Consider the following 21,833-nt stretch of genomic DNA (forward strand, 5'->3'; position numbering starts at 1 on the left):
TACGGAAACTTACACATACTTAGTCTTTTAAACAATCACTTATAGAAAAACATACTTATTCATACAGGAACTCTTTCAATCTCTCACTCTCACATATACTCACATATATACACCAATAGTCACATATACTAGTTTAAAACATCTGTAGTTACTCATAAAGACACTATTGAGACTGTCATTCACCCACTAACACACCCATACACACACTCATCCACCCATACAGTCCTGCACACATGCTGTGTTCAACACATACAAACAGTGAGTCACTCATTCATGCACCTATGCACTACGTAATACCCCCCACCGAACCATGCAGACACTCAGACTGATACTCAAAAAAACAACTAATAACCTATATAGACACCCATGTAGCTACTCACCAACCCATGCAGCCACTTATACACAAAGTGAGAGACTGATACAGATATTTACATATTTAAACATTACTCACTAAACCATGTATTCACTATGATACATTTAATCAGTCAGTTACGCAATCAATTTTTCAAAACCAAATCATCCATTTAGACACTTATATACCCATTTATTCTTCCATCGACCTTGAGATATACATATATAAAACATATTTAATTTTCAGAAAAACACACATTCACTGGATGATGTCATCAGTGATGTCATCAGTGATGTCATTTGAGATGTCATCAGTGATGTCATGAGTGATGTCACTGACCATGTCATGAGTGATGTAATATGTGGCGTCATCAGCAGTGCATTGCGGGCGCGCGAGTTATAGTTAGCTGAACTAACTATAACGGGGGAATTTCAATGGTTTTGTACAAGTGAAAAGTCCAGCTAACTATAACACCCCTGAAACCTGTGGTTTTTTCAGTGAATTTCTGAGGTTTTTTAAATGCTAATTCCTAACTATAACGTGCCTGAAACCTATGGTTTTTTCTGTGAATATATATATATATATATATATAAATATATATATATATTAGGAGAAGTGCCTCGTGGACTTACAAGGCACACTTCAGGGGTAACCTATTAGTAGATTAAAATATGCTTTCCTACATGGCTGGCAAAGTAACTTTTCCTTTCCATGTGTTACTGCAATGCCTTGCTGGTGTCCAGCCAGAGCGCATTGATGCTCCTGAAAGACATATATTTTAGTCATAAACGTGCTTGGTGTAAATAGACACTGCACACCACATACGACGATTGACTCCCCTGCCATTGGTGCATTTTCTCCTCGATCTACAATGGCCTTAAAGGAAACTTAACTAGGCCAATTGGGTGAATCCAAATGTACCAATGCCATTTTAGGGCCAGAATACAGACACTGTGGCACTTAATATCAGTGCCCCAGTGCACAGAGTTCTAATCAAGGCCGGACTGGCCGGACCGGGCATCGGGTGTTTCCCTGGGAGGGTGGAATGGAGGGAGGACAGTTTTGTTGGTGGGGGCTGCTTTTGTAGCAGTGCAGCAGTTTTAACCCCTTCGCCGCGGGGCAAATTCCGCCGCGGTGCGAGAGGGGGCGGGGTTGGGCGTGGCGCTCCCGTACTCAGGACGGCCCCCGGCCGTCATAAATCACGGTGGGCGTGTGCTCATGATGGCCGGGAGTCGTCCGAACTCCGCCCACTGATTAATTCTCTTGCACAGGCGGGGAATTAATACCGCGTGGGCGGAGCGGCAACGTTCGGACGGCTCCCGGCTGTCATGAGCACACGCCCACCGTGACTCATGACGGCCGGGAGCCGTCATCAGCACTCAAGGAGTTAAAAGAACTGCAAAGTTTCCTGTTTATACAGCATCTTTTGTGCAAGAATACAAGTGCCAAGATAACTCTGGCAATGAATGTGCCTGCTGGAGAGAGATGGGGAGTTTTGTCTAGGGCAGTTTTGACTCATTTATGGTAGCGCAGAGGGTTAATATGCCTGCTGCAAAGAACTTGTACCATGCATATCAAAGAATAGTATTGTATGTGCATAGCAGCTCAGTGAGTTACTGCTTTTGTCACAGAGATTCTGTTGTGCATTTCATAAATTGCAATCATAGCACAGTGAGCTATGAACCGCCATCAAAGAGCTGCATGCAAACTGCGTGGTACAGTTTAGAAAGTTATGTTTTACCCAGTAATTAGTACAAGTACTGTGAACATTTTCACCATGGCCAGGTCACTACAAAATTATTAGTTATAGCATTATTGCGTAAATAATATCTAAAACCTTCAGAAATATTTGCGATGAGTAACCTTTTTGCTTTATTCATAATCCGTTCGAATAGCTGGAGTGGGGATGACGCTCGCACGCGTGAGTAAATATTAGAGGTTTTATCTTTAAATTTAGCAGAGTTAGTGAAATGCGGAAGCTTTGACTTGACATTGAAATGAAAACAAGAGAGAGGCAAAAACTCAGCAAGGACATACTGCGAAATGTTCTACAATGCGGAAATGCAATCCTGTCTGGCAGATCAGGTGCACAAAGAAAACCTGACGAATGTAAACCCAGCCAGCGTCGGCTATAAAGCATGGAAAAAGTGGGTGACCTACCCTACTTGGATGTCAGGATACGTCACATCTGAATCTCAGTCACGTGCGTGTGGAGCACTTGGCGGAATGCGTCAAAAAATAAGGCGGGAAAAGCCATGATACGGAACTGCCAGAGGAGGCCAGATAGAACGTCGTGACATCATCTCTCAGCCCTTCGTCCAGGTCAAAGGACAACACCTACAACTGTGAGAGTCATAGTCGCTGGAAAAAGGGGTGAGTGGGGCTGCAGCACCCCCAGTATAACCATACCGGAGTTCAGAAGGTGATTGAGAAATAAAGCTGCTTTTAAATTGCATTTTTATCATATTTGCTGGCCGTTCAAAGACAGCGGTCAAATGTTAGGCTATGTCTTCAAGCAAATTGCTGCTTAATCGTTTAATATGGAGAATGGTGTTTTCTTTTGCTGACTGCCAAGTTAGTGGATTTTGGAATATGAACTATGGTGACGGTCTGCTCAAGTACAGAGAGTGAGTGTGAAAGGAAAAGCTGTAGGATGACAACATTTAAATAACTGTACAAATATTTCAAAATCTATCAGCAGTTAGGAAAGCACAAATGAAGCACATTGTTTGTAATTCTGAAGTGTGATGGAAGCAAAAAATTTAATAGGATCAAAACAAATCAAAACGCTTTACTTGGTGATGTGCAAATGGTATATATTGGCTGATAACCGATTTCCATACATTATTGTTTGTGTGTTATATAGCTGTATCAGTAAAACAGCATGTCAGTGTGACGTTTGTGACCATTCCAATGGAAACTGTGCTGTCTGTAAAAGGCAATGCAGTACCACACCATGCGTTAGTAATATATTTCCGACAGTGTGTCCTGAAATGCACCACTGTTTCCATACTACACCCATACCATTCTTCTGCGGAGTAGGCGTGACTCATTTGCTATACTTGCTCTTTGTGTGACGCCTGAAATTTTCACAATCCCTATGATTTCATTGATGTAACATTAATGGTAACACCCCCAGTTCGAAAAACTATTCCAACACCACTGGTGAGAGCCGGCCAGCCTGGAAACGCCATCATCTACGACAAGCAGAGCAGCCAGGAAGGACATTCTGTATTGGTGTGGTACAGGGCCAAAAGGAAGTGACATTGTCTTGCGTTGTCAGAAAAGAACAGGTAGGAAGTGGCATCAAATGCTGATTTCAGAGTAGAAAGGAAGTGACATCAGCCATGCTTGGCAGCATTTGGAACCAGGTAAGAGGAGGAGTTACAGAAAAATAGCAGATTGAATTTTTCTTGCTAACTGCCATTGAAGTGAAGGACGTTTTTGGCATGTATGCATCATCAGTCACTAAAAGAGCAGGGATATAAAAAAAAGGTTCATATTTGGTTGAATATTGCATACCTTTCAAACCACTCTGTCATGTATTCACTTCTACCCTCCTTTCATGATAAAAACTTCCTATAAACTTCATTGGGGCCACTTTTGATGCACACCTTCCTAACCTCTAAAGTGTTCTTCAGCTCCAGTGTCCTCCTTGTAATGACAGTCCACAAACACCTTACTTCACTCTCCATAGAAAAGTGATAGGTTGAGCGGTATGTGCTGTGAGTGCACCAAGGATGTATCTACTTCTCATGTCAGTAGGGATCCGGGAGGAAGTAACTTTATCTGCCACTATCCTGCAGGAAGCGCAGGAGCGGAGGAGCGTCACCCGACTTAAATTACCTTCAAAGATAAAAAATATTAATTAACATTTTATTTTTCATCCTCTTGTCCTAAACTGAGCATCAGGACAGGGGTGTGGCAGCTGCTGAATGACAGCAGCAGGGAGGAGGGTGGGCTGTTTTTACACTTTTCAAAGTGCGCATGTACCTTTTGCCAGCCATTTTGCAACAGCCTAGCCAGACGTGCAATTTGAAACCTCTAACCCAACTCTTCCATAAATTAGAGTAGGATTGGAGCGATCCTGAGGGATACTGCAGTGTTTTTCCAGGGTGGTCCTGGGTTCATAGATGGAAACTCCTGTTCACTTGTTTTTTTTCTTGTTCACACTTTGTCCCCAGCCTGATTGTGTCCTGGCTGTCGGTGTGCCACTACCTCACTTTCACACGATTGCTTTGATAAACCACTTTACAATACAACAGCTACTTCTTAGGGTATTGCCCTAAGTTTTAGGAAAATTGGCAGGGTCGGACTGCCCTATAGAGCAATCAGGCATTGCCAGATGGGCTGGTCTCACAGATCAATGCGTGTGCCCTTTTCCCAACACTTTGTGGGACTTTTTCTGGTCTGGTGGGTCAGTTTTTACTGTTGATTTCCCTGATATTACCACAAACATTGCTTACAGTAAACACAAACACATGCAGTCTCCAATACCTTTAAAATACTCATATGGTGTGTCTTTACAAGTTTAAAAGTGGCCTGATTTGCAAATGTGGCCCTCTTTTTTAGTTATCTGGTGTGCTAACGAGAGCAACTTTTATTATGGTGCCCGGGCCTATTTTATGTCCCAGTCTGACTGTGGTTATTGACCAGATATCAGTTTCTTTTGATCAAAGGTCGTTTTATCATGGGCATCCCAATTCCAGTCAATAAAGGTAATTTTTCTCTTTTACATCATTTTAGCTTTAGATTAAAGTTTTCAGCTTTATAATTTTTGTAAAGAAAATGTCTTCAGAGAAGCTAGTATGAATATATGACACCAATATACTGACAAGATAACATTATCTGGCACAAGTTAACATTTTAATGTAGGTAAAATGCCCCGCCACTCAACTAGCCCAGCATTACCTGCCCACGTTTTTGGGCCACTCACTGAAGACACATCTCAAGGTGGTTCTCTCGAAGTGGTTCAGGTTGAATGATGCCCAGGTGATGGAACACGAGAATCATGAGCAGAAGCTCACATGGTTCTCATGCAGAGCCATTCAGCCACAATACTAAGTAGGATGTGAGGAAATCCACATCACACTTAAGCACAGCCACAAGTTTGCATCAACATCCCTCTCAACTTTTGTGGCTCCAACGATGGTTAGTTTAGAGGGTGATCTCATTAATGTTAGTACAGATGACATTTCTTTGGAGTATGAGGGAGGTTTAAGGGTTGAGTGGCCCTGTTCGAGCCCATGGGAGTATTTTGCTTCTTTGGAGAAAGAAGATAAAGGAGGGTGTCAGCTTCGCAACTAGAGTGGGTTGAGAGGTATACGACATGCTTGGAGCATATCTAAGAGCCTCACACAATACAGATCACAGCTGGGCTGATCACAAGGCTCTCGTGATTGGTCGCCATTTATTGTTATTATGCCAAAATACTTTTTTGATTAAGTTGTCTGCGTGATGGAGACAGGCTAAATGGACATAACATAATTCTTATTTCCCTGGATTGGGTCATAAAATTGTCCTTCATGTAATTTTCTGTTCTTTTTATCTCCTGTGCGTAGATCGGATCATACTTTGGTGCTGAGCTCACCTCAGTGGATCTAGACGACAACGGAGAGACTGACCTGGTGCTCATTGGTGTGCCTCTGTACCATGCGCAGGGTGTAGGAGGCATTGTCCAAGTTTGCAGCGTCACACCTGGGGTATGTGTAAACTATGTGTGTTCCAAACAATCAAAAATCACAGCTTCTTGATATTAGCAATGGCTCCTGCAGACCGGGAGAAATGCTTTATATGTTGCGAAATATGTCACTTATGGTGCAAGAAAGATCTTCTATGGTGTTAAGTATGTTTTATAGGGTGTAAGAAGGTCATGTAATGTTTGTTATGTCTCCTATGGTGTAAGAAATGTCTCTTTCAATGTAAGAGATATTCATATTTGTGCAAGAAGTGTCAGGTCACATTCATTTTCAAATATTGATTTTGAGACTCATTTCAGGTTTCATCCCTTTTGTGCTCACCCACATATCGAAAACCTAGGAAAGCAGCTCATTGATGTAAGCGATGTAGCTCATATGGTGTCTGAAATGTCTCCTCTCGTGTGAGAGATTTCTTATGGTGCAAAGTGTATCTCCTCTGGTGTCAAAGAGATCCTTATAGTGTTTGAGATTTCCCCTATTGTTTAAGTGGTCCCTTTGGATGTTTAGATGTTGTCTATGCTATAGGAGATGTCTCTAATAATGTAACAATGTGCGAGATAGCCATCTCTGTGCCAGAGATGTTTGATCACCTTCCTGTTATACTCTTGCTTTGTGACTCATCCCAGGTTTCAACCCTGTTGTTCTTGCCCACCACTCTCTTTTCCAGGAGAACATCACTTGCAATGAAACTCTCAGAGGATCAGCATCCGGTACCCACGGAAGGTTTGGTGCATCAATGGTCTGCCTGGGAGACGTGAGCTGGGATGGACTGGCTGATGTTGCAGTGGGTGCCCCACTGGAGGATGACCACTGCGGCGCTATCTACATTTTCCATGGCCAAAAAGAAGGGATGCTTGGGCCCCTGCCGAGCCAGGTGAGCCTATGCTCCTGGGGTCTTAGAGCTACAAGGGAAATGGGAAACATGCTCCCCTTCAGTTCAGAGGCTTAACTTGGATCATATGTAGGGGATCAGGTTTGCTTTAAGACTGGGGCTATTACAGCATTAGAAATAACACCCATGATACTAGGGTGGCAGGTAAATGGCAGAGGCTCAGGCGCAAAGAAAGCCTGTTAAAGTTACTAGACAACACCAGAAATGTATATGTGTTTTTAAAACTTACATCTTAACCAAGGAATCACAGATGATTTGTGGTTGTAACCGAAATTAAGTTCATTTGGAATATTACAAACAATTTTTTAATTATATTCTATTTCATATTGAAAAATAAACAAAATGATCATTAGGGAGCTTCTGGTGTATTTTCACTCCTCGTGTAGGACATAGGATTTGTCCTTTTGTACTCATTGACAAACCCTAAAACTTACAATTGGATATGAGCATTATAACATCAGCATACATTTAAACTTGCCAGGGGCTACTCTGTGAGGCTGCAAGTTGAACTTAATGTTTTGTTGCATAGTGCATGGATGTAAAACACAAAGCACATCTGCAATTTTTCCCAGATTCACATTCACTTACAATAGTGGCACGGTAAAGGCGAACTGCATGTGACCATTTTTCAGCCGTCCACGAACAACAGCAAAATTCCACCGATGGTCAATTCAAGATGTTTGTGCATTTCAGGTCAGAAATCCACCTGGTTCTGTGGTTTGACTGGGATGCTTGATTCCGGTCCAGGGAAGACATGGCTTGGCAGTTCGGGCTGGACTGTTCCCATGAGGCACAGGGTCAAGACTGATTTGCATATGGCCATGTCTGAACTGGGGTGGCGTGGTGAGCAAAATAACGATGGATTAAACCCAGATCTGTGACTGGGGGTGAATGTTTTGTCATTGTGCAACATTTCGTCCATCATCTTGTGTGTTTTGCTGTTCACCCTATGTGGGAAGGGTATGCCCAGACGTGGGTCCCGTGCTCACTACGCCACTGGAGTCAAGCTATCCTGGCTGAGGACGGCTGATAGCCAGAAATCGGTCCTAGGATGCTTGATTCCGGTCCAGGGAAGACATGGCTTGGCAGTTCGGGCTGGACTGTTCCCATGAGGCACAGGGTCAAGACTGATTTGCATATGGACATGTCTGAACTGGGGTGGCGTGGTGAGCAAAATAACGATGGATTAAACCCAGATCTGTGACTGGGGGTGAATGTTTTGTTATTGTGCAACATTCCGTCCATCATCTTGTGTGTTTTGCTGTTCACCCTATGTGGGAAGGGTATGCCCAGACGTGGGTCCCGTGCTCACTACGCCACTGTAGTCAAGCTATCCTGGCTAATGATGGCTGACAGCCAGAAACCGGTCCTAGGATGCTTAATTCCGGTCCAGGGAAGACATGGCTTGACAGTTCGGGCTGGACTGTTCCCATGAGGCACAGGGTCAAGACTGATTTGCATATGGCCATGTCTGAACTGGGGTGGCGTGGTGAGCAAAATAACGATGGATTAAACCCAGATCTGTGATTGGGGATGAATGTTTTGTCATTGTGCAACATTCCGTCCATCATCTTGTGTGTTTTGCTGTTCACCCTATGTGGGAAGGGTATGCCCAGACGTGGGTCCCGTGCTCACTACGCCACTGGAGTCAAGCTATCCTGTCTGATGACGGCTGATAGCCAGAAACCGGTCCTAGGATGCTTAATTCCGGTCCAGAGAAGACATGGCTTGGCAGTTCGGGCTGGACTGTTCCCATGAGGCACAGGGTCAAGACTGATTTGCATATGGCCATGTCTGAACTGGGGTGGCGTGGTGAGCAAAATAACGATGGATTAAACCCAGATCTGTGACAGGGGGTGAATGTTTTGTCATTGTGCAACATTCCGTCCATCATCTTGTGTGTTTTGCTGTTCACCCTATGTGGGAAGGGTATGCCCAGACGTAGGTCCCGTGCTCACTACGCCAGTGGAGTCAAGCTATCCTGGCTGATGACGGCTGATAGCCAGAAACCGGTCCTAGGATGCTTGATTCCGGTCCAGGGAAGACATGGCTTGGCAGTTCGGGCTGGACTGTTCCCATGAGACACAGGGTCAAGACTGATTTGCATATGGCCATGTCTGAACTGGGGTGGCGTGATGAGCAAAATAACGATGGATTAAACCCAGATCTGTGACTGGGGGTGAATGTTTTGTCATTGTGCAACATTCCGTCCATCATCTTGTGTGTTTTGCTGTTCACCCTATGTGGGAAGGGTATGCCCAGACGTGGGTCCCGTGCTCACTACGCCACTGGAGTCAAGCTATCCTGGCTGATGACGGCTGATAGCCGGAAACCGGTCCTAGGATGCTTGATCCCGGTCCAGGGAAGACATGGCTTGGCAGTTCGGGCTGGACTGTTCCCATGAGGCACAGGGTCAAGACTGATTTGCATATGGCCATGTCTGAACTAGAGTGGCGTGGTGAGCAAAATAACGATGGATTAAACCCAGATCTGTGACTGGGGGTGAATGTTTTGTCATTGTGCAACATTCCGTCCATCATCTTGTGTGTTTTGGGGAATCAGATGTGGGCATTTTTTAAGCCTCATTTTGCTTCTCAAGTGGATAACAACAAAAGAATAGATTTCATTTGCCTAAATATTTTAGTTCTGCCCACTTCACAAATATGGGCCTAATACGGATGTCAGTAGGAAAGCCTCCAACCACAGGTCGGAGGCTTTCCGACCGACATCCAAGGTTTCAAATCCGACCGCCGTATTACAGTGTCTATAGTCCGATTTGAAACCGGCCGGTCATTCCGACTGGGTTCCAACGGGCTCAAGGAATCGGTCGGCCAGTCAGAACCGCCACATAATCTTGTATGGACGGCGTTTCTGCCATCGGGATTATGATGTCGGTTTCCTACAGGTTTTCCATGTCGGGCTTTCTGACATGGAAAGCCTGTCGTAAAGCGACTTTGGAGGCCCCTAGCACGGCCCCCCTTCTTTCACGGCTTGTGCGTCAGCTGGTTTCCGACTGCCGCATAAGCTGCCATAGGGAAATGGGAGTTTGCGACCTCAAATGCTGTTTCAGACCGCCAACCCAAGGTCGGTCGGTTCCAAAACCGCAGGAATGTTGGTCAGAGGCAACCTGACCAACATCCAAATTAGGTCCAATGTGTTTGTGTAAATGGTTTTGCAACCTGTTAAAATCTTCATGTGTATGCCATCTACTTTGAACACTCCTGTTGCCCAAGAGAAAAATTACATTATTGAAAGATGCGGGGCGAATGAAGGTCTAGGTCACATAGCTCTACAACCACACCCAGCAATGGCACATTGGTTCAGTGGAATCATCAGTCCCAAGGTACACATGCGGTGTACCACAAGGATCCACAGTGCAGGTCAATATTTACTCCCACTAGTATCCATCTTAAAACAACTTCCAAGTGTTCTTTGACAATGCCCAAATTCACATCCATCTCAGTGACAAATCAGAGATCCATACAAAATCAATAAAAAGCCCTCGATTATATACACCTCTGGATGAAAGAAGACATTCTCTGAAGAGTCATCTTGGTACTGGGAGGGGCAGATCAGAAAACACTTCTTTTCAAATGGCCTTCAAGTTTGGAATTTCAATTATAGCTTTAAACAAATATAGAATCTCAATGCACTTTTGACATTGTTTTTCATTGGTACCCCTTAGGAAAGGGTGCCAGTCTCTACATGTCTCTACTTAGAAAAAAATCCCTCACTTGAAAGCTAGTCACTGGAATAAACTGACATTGGCTTTTGTGACATGTTGAAATGTTGTAATCAGTTCTGTTCAGGGCTTCGCAAAATGTTATTGTTCAATTTCAAATGTTCAAATCTATGGCTGCACCTTTGGAAACATGACCATGTGAAACCGGTCCTGAAAGACCTCAACTAGAGTCAAAGGTCAAATTCAAAACTCTTTGTACCATACAAAATGGACCAAATGTTCTCTTTATCCTTAAAAGTGTGCTCTTCACACATCCCAACCAGAATTTTTAAATCAGCCGATTTATCCCTGATTCACAAATGCAGCTTCATAGAGAATTGTGAGACAGATGATTTGGGAGTGACCACTGTGCCCTCGGCCTGGTCGCCCCCACACCTCTCGCCTGCTCCTTACCTGCTGGGCCTCCTGCTGCCGCCTGCCGCCTGAGCCACCACAGGGCCGCCGAGTGCCGCCCCAGCCGCCACAGGGCCGCCGAGCGCCTCCCCAGCCGCCACCGAGCCCACAGGTTCCCGCCGCTTCCCACGAGACCCCGCCCCCCCGCCCGCCGTTTGGATCCCGCGCTCCCCGCCTCCCCGCAGACCCTCCCTCCCGGCTCCCCTCTTAAGGGGACCCTCTCCTCTGCCCCAGGTGTGACCACTGTGCCCTCGGCCTGGTCGCCCCCACACCTCCCACCTGCTCCTTACCTGCTGGGCCTCCTGCTGCCGCCTGCCGCCTGAGCCACCACAGGGCCGCCGAGCGCCCCCCCAGCTGCCACAGGGCCGCCGAGCGCCGCCCCAGCCGCCCACCGAGCCCACAGGTTCCCGCCGCTTCCCACGAGACCCCGCCCCCCCGCCCGCCGATTGGATCCCGCGCTCCCCGCCTCCCCGCAGACCCTCCCTCCTGGCTCCCCTCTTATGACGCCCCCAGAGCGACCGCGCAGCGGATGCGCGCAGCGGGAGCACCGATTGAGCGCCGAAGGTGCGCCAAAGGTAAGCCCGTCTGCGCCCGTCCGCGCCTGGACCACGCCCAGCGCCAGAACCCCTGGCCCACGCAGAGGCCACCCCACCCGCCGGACTTACGATGCCGCCACCCTCAACGCACTCAACACCGGCCGAACCCCCGGGTGCTACCGAGCCACTCCGAGACGCACCCACGGACCCTTCAGCTGCCTCACCTGCAAGTTCACCTGCATCCGGACCTGCCCCACACCAGCACCCGCCAAGCCGAACACCAGCAGCAACCACCTCAAGTGCATCCTGCTCAACACCCGCTCCGTCCACAGACACGCCGTTCAACTCTGGAACCTCCTCGACACCACAGCTCCTGACGTTGCCTTCCTCACGGAAACCTGGATGAACGACTCCTCAGCGCCCGACATCGCCATCGCCATCCCAGAGGGCTACAAGATCAACCGGAGAGACCGCGACAACCAGACTGGAGGAGGCATCGCCATCATCCACAGGGACACCATCCGTATCTCAACCAACGCCGACAACACCCTGACAACCGCCGAACACCTGCACTTCCAGATCCACACCGACCCCGAGACCACCCTCACAGGCACCCTGATCTACCGACCCCCGGGACCACGCACTCAATTCAGCGAAGACATCGCCGACTTCATCAGCCCGCACGCCCTCCCCTCTGCCGACTACATCCTCCTCGGGGACATCAACTTCCACCTGGAGAACAACAACGACCGCAACACCACCACCCTGCTTGACAACCTCGCCACCCTCGGACTCAAGCAGCTGGTGACCACCCCCACCCACCTCGCCGGACACACACTCGACGCCGTCTTCTCGTCCAGCAAAGACATCTCCTTCAGCCACGCCACTGGACTCCACTGGACGGACCACAGCTGCATCCACTTCACCTTCAAAAGAACCTCGGTCCACCACCACCAGCAACAGGCTGCACGAAGAAGCTGGAACAAGATCACAGCCGAACAACTCACCGCATCCCTGAGCCAGCACCCTCCCACCAGCTCACCGAACCCCAGCCAAGCCGCCGACAACCTCACGAAATGGATCTCCACCTGCGCGGACGAGCTCGCCCCTCTGAGGACCCCACCCAGCAGACCCGGAAGCAAGAAGGCCCCGTGGTTCACCGACGAACTCAAGAGCTCCAAGAAGAACTGCCGAGCCCTCGAGAAAGCCTGGAGAAGAGACCCAACGCCGGACAACATGACTACCCTCAAGCTCGCCACCCGAATGCACCATCAACTGATCCACGCCACCAAGAAAACAGCATTCAAGGACCGGCTGGACAACAACGCACACAACAGCAAGGAACTCTTCAACATCGTCAGAGAGCTCTCCAACCCCAACGCCGGAACCAACGACATCACCCCATCGCAAGACCTCTGCAACTCCCTCGCCTCCTACTTCCACAACAAGATCGCTGACATACACAACAGCTTCAGAACACAACCAACGCTCCCCACGACCAAACCAACGCCCCCCACCACCACCTTCAACGCCTGGACACCGATCAACCTCGAAGACACCATCAGCACGATGAACTCCATCCACTCCGGATCCCCAACCGACCCCTGCCCTCACCACATCTTCAACAAGGCCGACGCTGTCATCGCACCCCACCTGCGGGACATCATCAACACCTCCCTCGACACCGCCACCTTCCCTGAGAGCTGGAAGCACGCCGAACTCAGCGCTCTACTAAAGAAACCAACGGCGGACCCCACCGAACTCAAGAACTACCGCCCCATCTCGCTCCTCCCGTTTCCAGCCAAAGTCATCGAGAAGACCATCAACAAGCAACTGGCAGCCTTCCTCGAGACGACTGGTTCCCTCGACCCTTCCCAGTCAGGCTTCCGGGCCAACCACAGCACCGAGACCGCCCTCATCGCTGCCACCGACGACATCCGAACCCTGCTGGACAACGGAGAAACAGCGGCCCTCATCCTCCTGGACCTCTCAGCGGCATTCGACACTGTCTGCCACCGCACCCTAGTGCAGCGCCTCAGCAACGTCGGGATCGAGGAGAAGGCACTGGAATGGATCATCTCCTTCCTCACCGGAAGGACACAGAGAGTCCGCCTGCCCCCGTTCAGATCAGAAGCCACGGAAGTCATCTGCGGCGTCCCTCAGGGCTCCTCGCTCAGCCCCACCCTCTTCAATGTCTACATGAGCCCCCTTGCGGCCATCGCACGCCAACACAACCTGAACATCATCTCCTACGCCGATGACACCCAGCTGATCCTCTCCCTGACCAATGACCCCGCCACCGCCAGAGCCAACCTACACGAAGGGATGAAAAACGTGGCCGAGTGGATGACGACCAGCCGCCTGAAACTGAACACAGACAAGACGGAAGTCCTCATCCTGGGCTCCTCACCCTCCGCCTGGGACGACTCCTGGTGGCCCCCCGCCCTGGGCAACGCACCCAAACCGACAGACCACGCACGCAACCTGGGCTTCATCCTGGACTCCTCCCTCTCCATGACCAGACAAGTCAACGCCGTCTCCTCGTCCTGTTTCAACATCCTGCGCATGCTACGTAAGATCTTCCGGTTGTTCCCCACCGAGACCAGGAATACGGTCACCCAGGCCCTCGTCACCAGTCGACTGGACTACGGCAACGCCCTCTACGCCGGTACCACCGCCAAGCTCCAGAAGAGACTCCAGCGGATCCAGAACGCCTCGGCGAGACTCATCCTCGACGTCCCCAGACGAACTCACATCTCCAGACACCTGAGAGACCTGCACTGGCTCCCGATCAACAAAAGAATCACCTTCCGGCTCCTCACCCACGCACACAAAGCCCTACACAACCAAGGCCCGACCTACCTCAACAGCCGCCTCAACTTCTACGCTCCCAAACGCCACCTCCGCTCGACCAGTCACGCCCTCGCAGCTGTCCCCCGCATCCACAGAGCGACAACAGGAGGAAGATCCTTCTCCCACCTGGCCGCCAAGACTTGGAACGCCCTCCCCACCGACCTACGTCTGACCCAAGACCACCTCTCCTTCAGGAAGAAGCTCAAGACCTGGTTGTTCGAGCAGTAGCGGACCCCCCCCCCCTAGCGCCTTGAGACCCTCCGGGTGAGTAGTGCGCTTTATAAATGCCTATGATTGATTGATTGATTGATTGGTGTGTCCTGAGACCCAGACTCTGAAATTCCTTGAACCCCACTGTGGTAGAAGAACTCACCTATCTTACATTCTGCTGCATGTATTATTTAACAAAAATATCAAATAAAGTACACTTGATAGGGGATTTTAACCCACATATGATTGGATTCTAGCTACCCAAATCTGCTGCAGTTTCAAGACTTCCATCTGCCTGTGCAGGCAACCAGCTTTGTCCGTTTAAAGACACCCAGTGCCCAATAAAAAATAATTGAACAAATACACAAACCTGCCCCAGCAAATAGGACAGATCTATGATCCTTATGGCATCAGAGATGGTGAAGGATAGGCCAAAGGGTTTGGAGTATAGGGGGTGATATGCCTTAGAAAATCAAAGAAGAAATTTTGGAGGGAGAACTCTCAAATTGCTAATGATGGAGTACAGAACCTTGAACATCGAAGAACTAAATGTGGCCCAGAGTAAAAGCTTGGTGAGGAACAGTCTACTGAAGGCAAAAGATGAGATCTTGAAGATTAGACACAGTCAAGAATACAATCTTGCCAAAAGGGGCATAAACTTCCAAAGAAGAGGATCAGGCCTTGGTTTGGAAAAGTGGCTATTGTCAATGATGGAAACTTTTATACAGATGAGGAGAATCACAGATGGTCATGGGTGGGATACGGGTGATGGGAAAACATAATTGACCAAACATGAAACAGCTGGAATGTGGCATGGTGGGTTAGGACAAATATAACAAAAAAGAAATGTCAGATTTGATTCACCATTGAGATAGCACAATGGCTCACTAAATGAATCACCATGAGGGAGGGAGACAGCTCAGATAGGCACAGATGTAATCTTAAGTTTAATAGCGAGACAACTCATGCAGCCAACCTCCATATTGCTATCCATGAAACAGTGGAGGATACGTCTGATAGATATCAATGAAAGCCCTTAGAGAGGGGACACCAAACTTGTGAGTGGAAGCACCACAGCTTGTCAAGGATGGCTTGATAGAGAACACCACAGATCAATAAGGATGGACTTGTGATGCCCAAAAGCTGATCTGTTAAGAAAACGATGGAGGGTAGTGCCTTCTTAATTGGTCCACGTCAGTGGATAATCAATATCAGAGACATTGCTCGAATGAAGATCATTTGTGTTGTTTTTATTTATCTTTTTATCAAAGGAGCGCAAAAATTTCAAATTGTGAAGAGAAAAACAAAAGCCGACACGTGTTTCGCCCTAGTGGCCCATTGGCCGTGGGCTTTTTCAAGGCGGTGTCACAGTCTTCCTGTGAGAGTAGAAAAGACGTCTCTGCGGTCCTCGGGCCCGAGGACCGCAGAGACGTCTTTTCTACTCTCACAGGAAGACTGTGTTGATTAATATTCACCGCCTTGAAAAAGCCCACGGCCAATGGGCCACTAGGGCGAAACACGTGTCGGCTTTTGTTTTTCTCTTCACAATTTGAAATTTTTGCGCTCCTTTGATAAAAAGATAAATAAAAACAACACAAATGATCTTCATTCGAGCAATGTCTCTGATATTGATTATCCACTGACGTGGACCAATTAAGAAGGCACTACCCTCCATCGTTTTCTTAACCTAAACTTTTCAATGGCTCTTGGGTGTAGCCATTTACAAGGACTGTGCCACATATAAAATTGGGCCCTAACAACTGCAGCGTCGCAAGTCCAGAACTTTCCACCCATACAGCAACCTATACAAAAGCTGATCTGTGACTGAATTTATATGGAGCCACTGGAAGTCCCAAAATGGGGGATTTTGGTAAGGGGGCACTGATGGTAAAGGGTGGAACATAGTGGGGAGGGATACAAGGAGAGGGGAACACAAATATACAAGAAACATTAATTTTGTGGAGCACTTTAAAGATGGTTAAGAATGAAATCCAGGGGGCAGAGAGGTTACAGCAGATGTGCAGGCAGGGAACTGTGGGAGTAACAACAGATGGACAATAGTGAAACCTTGGGGAGGGAGTGGAGTGAGGATGTACAGGTCTTCAAGTGTAGAGCCTTCTAGCTAGGAAGTGGGTTTGCCACTATTGGTCATTTATTAATCCTTGGTGGTTTCGTGATCACTGGATAAAAGAGCAAACTTTGAAATTGAAAGGAATAGCAGTTGGATAATTAATTGAATTGAGAAGCAGTTACTCAGTAGACTCTAAGGCTCTTTACAGCATGATTGCAGAAGATAGAATGGCGAGCAATGGATACCATCAGGAGATCACATTTCCATTCATTTGACTTTCACCCACAGAGAATTGCAGCCTCTGTCTTTTCAACTGGGCTGAAGTACTTTGGAGTGTCCATCCATGGCCGACTGGACATGAGTGAGGATGGACTTGTGGACATCGCAGTCGGATCCTTAGGGCAGGCACTGATTCTCAGGTACGGCAACGGAAGCACTAGGGCTATTTTGGTTGCCCCCTCTTTCCATGTTGTTGTCCACTCCTCACCTTGTTGTCCTTCTTCCTACTAACGTTCATTCTGCTACCACTGCTGTTGGCTCATCTCATTGGGCATCTCCTAATCTGGTGCTTCCAACTCTTTTAGTGATGCTGCCTCTTTTCCTACCACTCTCTTAATGTAATTGCACCTCAGTCTCTTGCTATCCTTCTTTTATTCTTAATGTATGTATTTATCTATGAGTTGGTATTTGAGGAGTGCAAACCTAACTGGAGAGCGGCAGAGCTCTGAACAGGGAGCATGAGCATTGCCCACAGGAAGATACAATTATTGGGGAAAGGTCAACGGTAGACTGTTGGGTGGTCAGGGCTAACTTTGTATTAAAAAAGTATTGAGGCACATAAATATTAAGTCAACAAAATTGTTTGCATTAATATAGTCTTCCTATACATATAACAGAAATGACAAAAATATATTGTGTCAAGAGTACTGTGGAGGGCATTATGGTCCATAATGAGTAAGGTTTCCAGTTTTACGTTTTTACTGATTTTTGCTGATAAATACAGACAGAAAACTATCTACTTCTGTCTGAATTTATTTTTAAAGGTGAAAAAATACAGAAAATTGTGCTTCTTGTGAATGACACTCCTTGTTGTCCTTCATTAATTCCAGACAAACCGCTAAGCAGATAGACACCATGGGGATTTAAAAACAGGAAGTGATTCCCTTGAATACAGGCATATGTAAACATATATTTGTAGTCTAACGCTAATATTTATATGTGGTGAAGTGTTTTATTCTATTTGGCTGAGTCATTTGCTAAAACACTACAATAATATGAGTGCATGTTAATTAGTTAAATAAATGTGGAAATATACTATTTTACAACTACATTTACTCTCAATACATAAAATAAATATAGATAAATACCAATAAAATGAGCAGGAATTAATATGGATAAATGCAGACGGAAATGTTAAAAAAAGAAATGACATAAAAGAGGGATAACATAATACATGTTAATAAATGCAAATATTATTAGACCCAAAGGTGATATAATGTAAATTGAACAGTTTCAATAAATTATGTAAATGCACACATATATATATTTATATATATTCCTCACCTCGCTCTCTGCATGCGCCTTTTCCAGGAAAAACGAGCGTGGACCCAGGAATCTGTGCAGTAATTTTTTTATTTAATTGCCAGCTCTGCCATTAAGCATTTCGGGCGATCCCGCCCTTGATCACATGATATATATATATATATTCACTGAAAAAACCATAGGTTTCACACACGTTATAGTTAGGAATTATCATTTACAAAACCTTGCAAATTCACTTAAAAAACCATAGGTTTCACACATGTTATAGTTAGCTGTACATTTCACTCGTAAAAAACCAATGAAATTCCACGTTATAGTTAGATCAGGTAACTATAACTTGCGCGCCCACAATAAACTGCTGATGACGTCACATATTACATCACTCATGACATGGTCAGTGACATCACTCATGACATCAATGATGACATCTGAAATTACACATTGTGGATTGCGGTCGCGCAAGTTATAGTTCGAACGGAGCGCGCTTACAGATATATATATTGATTTAAATGCTATTTTCTCAGGACCTGCTGAACAGATTTACACCAGACCTACAAAAGGCACATCCTTGACCTGAGGACTACCTCTCTGCCAAATTTCAAGTAATTCTGTTCAGCCGTTCGGGCTGTAGCTCGGACTAAAGGTCCTATGGGAAAATGCATGGGGAAAACGCATTTTGGGACCCCCCTTTTTTCTCAGCCCCCGCTTGACGAATCCCCCCGAGACTTTCAGGGTAGGAGCGGAGCGTAGCGCCCCATTAGTTTTGAAAATTTCGCGAGGATTCGTCGACCGGCGCCAAAGTTATTCCAAATAGAATGTTGCGGATTTCCTATGGAAACACGGTCCGAACTATAACTATCTACTGGCGACCGCCAGTAGATAATATGTATGTATATATGTATATATATATTAACTGACAAAACCAGAAATTCAGCAGTTATAGTTATATTTATGCTTATGTTAAGAAACTGTAACTCATGTCCTAAAGTTACTTAATCAATCAATCAATCAATCGGGGGGGTGCAGCTCCGGTTCAGTCGAAAAGCCGGGTCTTGAGGTTCTTCCTGAATGTGTGCAGGGTAGGGGAGCGTCTGATGTTCACCGGGAGCTCGTTCCAGGTCTTGACTACGATGTAGGAGAAGGCTCCTCCTCCTGCCCTGTTTCTGCGGATGCGTGGGGTCTCTGCCAGGGCAAGGTCAGCGGAGCGGAGGTTCCTCTAGGGTATGTGGAAGGAGACGCTCTCGTTGAGGTATTTGGGTCCGATGTTGTGGAGGGATTTGTAGGCATGGGTGAGGAGTTTGAAGGTGACTCTCTTCTCGACGGGGAGCCAGTGGAGGGCTCATAGGTGCTGGGTCATGTGTTCGTGCTGTGGAGTCCCAAGGACGAGTCTGGCTGCTGTGTTCTGGATTGTTTGGAGCTTGTGTAGAAGGGCTCGGTTAATTCCGGCGTAGAGGGTGTTGCCGTAGTCCAGTCTACTGGTTATGAGTGCGTGGGTGACGGTCTTCCTGCATTTGGGGGTAATAATTTTTATGGTCTTGCAGAGGATGCGAAGGCAGTTGAAACTGGTGGAGGCGACGGAGTTGATCTGGCGGGTCATGGTGAGGGAGGAGTCGAGGATGATGCCAAGGTTTCGTGCATGGTCTGTAGGGGTGGGTGGGCTTCCGAGGGCGGAGGGCCACCATGTGTTGTCCCAGGTGAACTTAACGGCATGAGTTATAGTTTCTTCAGATAAGTATAATTATAAGTATAACTATAACTGCTAAATTTCTATGGTTGTGTGTGGGTAACACGTCAACCTATCTATAACGTCCCTGTAACCTCTGGTTTTGTCAGGGAATCTCTATGATGTTTTTCTAATGTAAAGTAATATATAATTACTGTTCGTAAATACCACCACCACTGCGTATGGACTTTGGCCGTACACAGCAGGGGATGAGCTGCAGGGCTGGGGTGGCATAGGGTTGGTGTGTATGTCTTTCTTTTAATGTGCTTTGGATCCACTAATTCATAGCATATTTATACTGGGGTTTGCACTGAACTCTGCGGTAGACCCACAGATCCAGAGTTTGGCCGTAAAAAAACATGCACATTTTTTGCCCATGAAGGATCCCTCAGAGACCCCATTGCAATGCCGGTCAGACCCCATGTCAGAAACAGGACACCATGACAAGGAGTCGGCGGTCCCGCTTCCCAAATTAGGATGCGACCGCCTTCACGAAAGCACAAGCCGCCATTGGAAATATTTTCAAACATCCCTGCACCCTGGGTGCCTGCCACACGATGCATGGCTCTTTGGGGTGGTGCACCACAGGTGCCCCACAGGCCAGGCCTCATAGCGGAGACTGGGCGAGGTCACGGGGGCCCTGCTAGGGGCCCCCACAGTCCGTTTTGACAACCTTTCTATGTCGGTCAGAGCGCCATAGAAAGGTTGTATGAAACGTGCATTGTAATCCCCATGGTGGTGCCTGAGTAGGCACTGCATCAATTTTGGGGATTACAATCCGCCCTCTGCCCCAACGGGCTCCTTGAGGCTGTTGGAGGTGGAGCAGATTCCCCCACAGGCATCGGTCAGATCCCCTGGATCATAATACGGAGGATCGATGCCTCAGATGTCAGGCGGAACGCCACCGATGAGCTGTTGGATGGCCTTCCGCCCAACATCGTAATGGGGTCCCATGTGTCCTGTGGGATGCGACTTCCTTCATGAAAGCACAAGCCGCAATTGGAAATATTTTCAAACATCCCTGCACCGTGGGTGCCTGCCACACGATGTATGGCTCTTTGGGGAGGTGCACCACAGGTGCCCACAGGCCTCATAGCAGAGACTGGAAGGGTCACGGGGGCCTTGCTAGGGGTCCCCACAGTCCTTTTTGACAACCTTTCTATGTCGGTCAGAGCGCTATAGAAAGGCTGTATGAAACGTGCATTGTAATTCCCATGGTGGTGCCTGAGTAGGCACTGCATCGATTTTGGGGATTACAATCCGCCCTCTGCCCCAACGGGCTCCTTGAGGCTGTTGGAGGTGGAGCAGATTCCTCCACAGGTATCGGTCAGACCGCCTGTATCATAATATGGAGGATCGATGCCTCAGATGTTGGGCGGAATGCCACCGATGAGCTGTAGGATGGCCTTCCGCCCGACATCGTAATGGGGTCCCATGTGTCCTGTGGGTTCAAAATACCTGTATCCTCAAGCCTTATATGTTGTTTTCACTTTATTTTGGTCTCACCAGGCCCAATATCGACCGCAACTTTTCCTTCAGGTGGTGGCCAGCCAATCAGGGCATTGCAGTTTCCCGGGGATTCGCGGATCCTCCGCAAGTGGATCTACGGAGGATCCGCAATCCTAGATATCCTTATTTTATTTCCTCTAATTACTACAGCACAGATTTGCACCAAATTATAAAAAGCATGCTTTCTGGACCAAGACCTAGGTTTCAGACAAATTTGGTGGAAATCCGTTAAGAGGGCTGGCCATGTCTAAAAATTGCAAAATCCCCATAGACATTGCATGGGAGAAAAGCATTTTGGGCACCCCCCTTTT

General features: G+C 47.4%; 1 protein-coding gene across 1 annotated transcript in view; it reads left to right on the plus strand.

The window, feature by feature from the left end:
• The window catches only part of LOC146811372 (integrin alpha-M-like), a 278,712-nt gene that overhangs the window by 195,072 nt on the left and 61,807 nt on the right, over positions 1-21,833 (plus strand). The window contains exons 13-15 of the mRNA XM_085618488.1: positions 5,914-6,054; positions 6,719-6,925; positions 17,037-17,167. Coding sequence (XP_085474614.1) covers positions 5,914-6,054; positions 6,719-6,925; positions 17,037-17,167 — 479 coding nt within the window. The remainder of the gene's footprint in view (positions 1-5,913; positions 6,055-6,718; positions 6,926-17,036; positions 17,168-21,833) is intronic.

This window comes from Triturus cristatus, chromosome 7 (genome assembly GCF_964204655.1).
Source record: "Triturus cristatus chromosome 7, aTriCri1.1, whole genome shotgun sequence".
NCBI classification, from domain to species: Eukaryota; Metazoa; Chordata; class Amphibia; order Caudata; family Salamandridae; genus Triturus; species Triturus cristatus.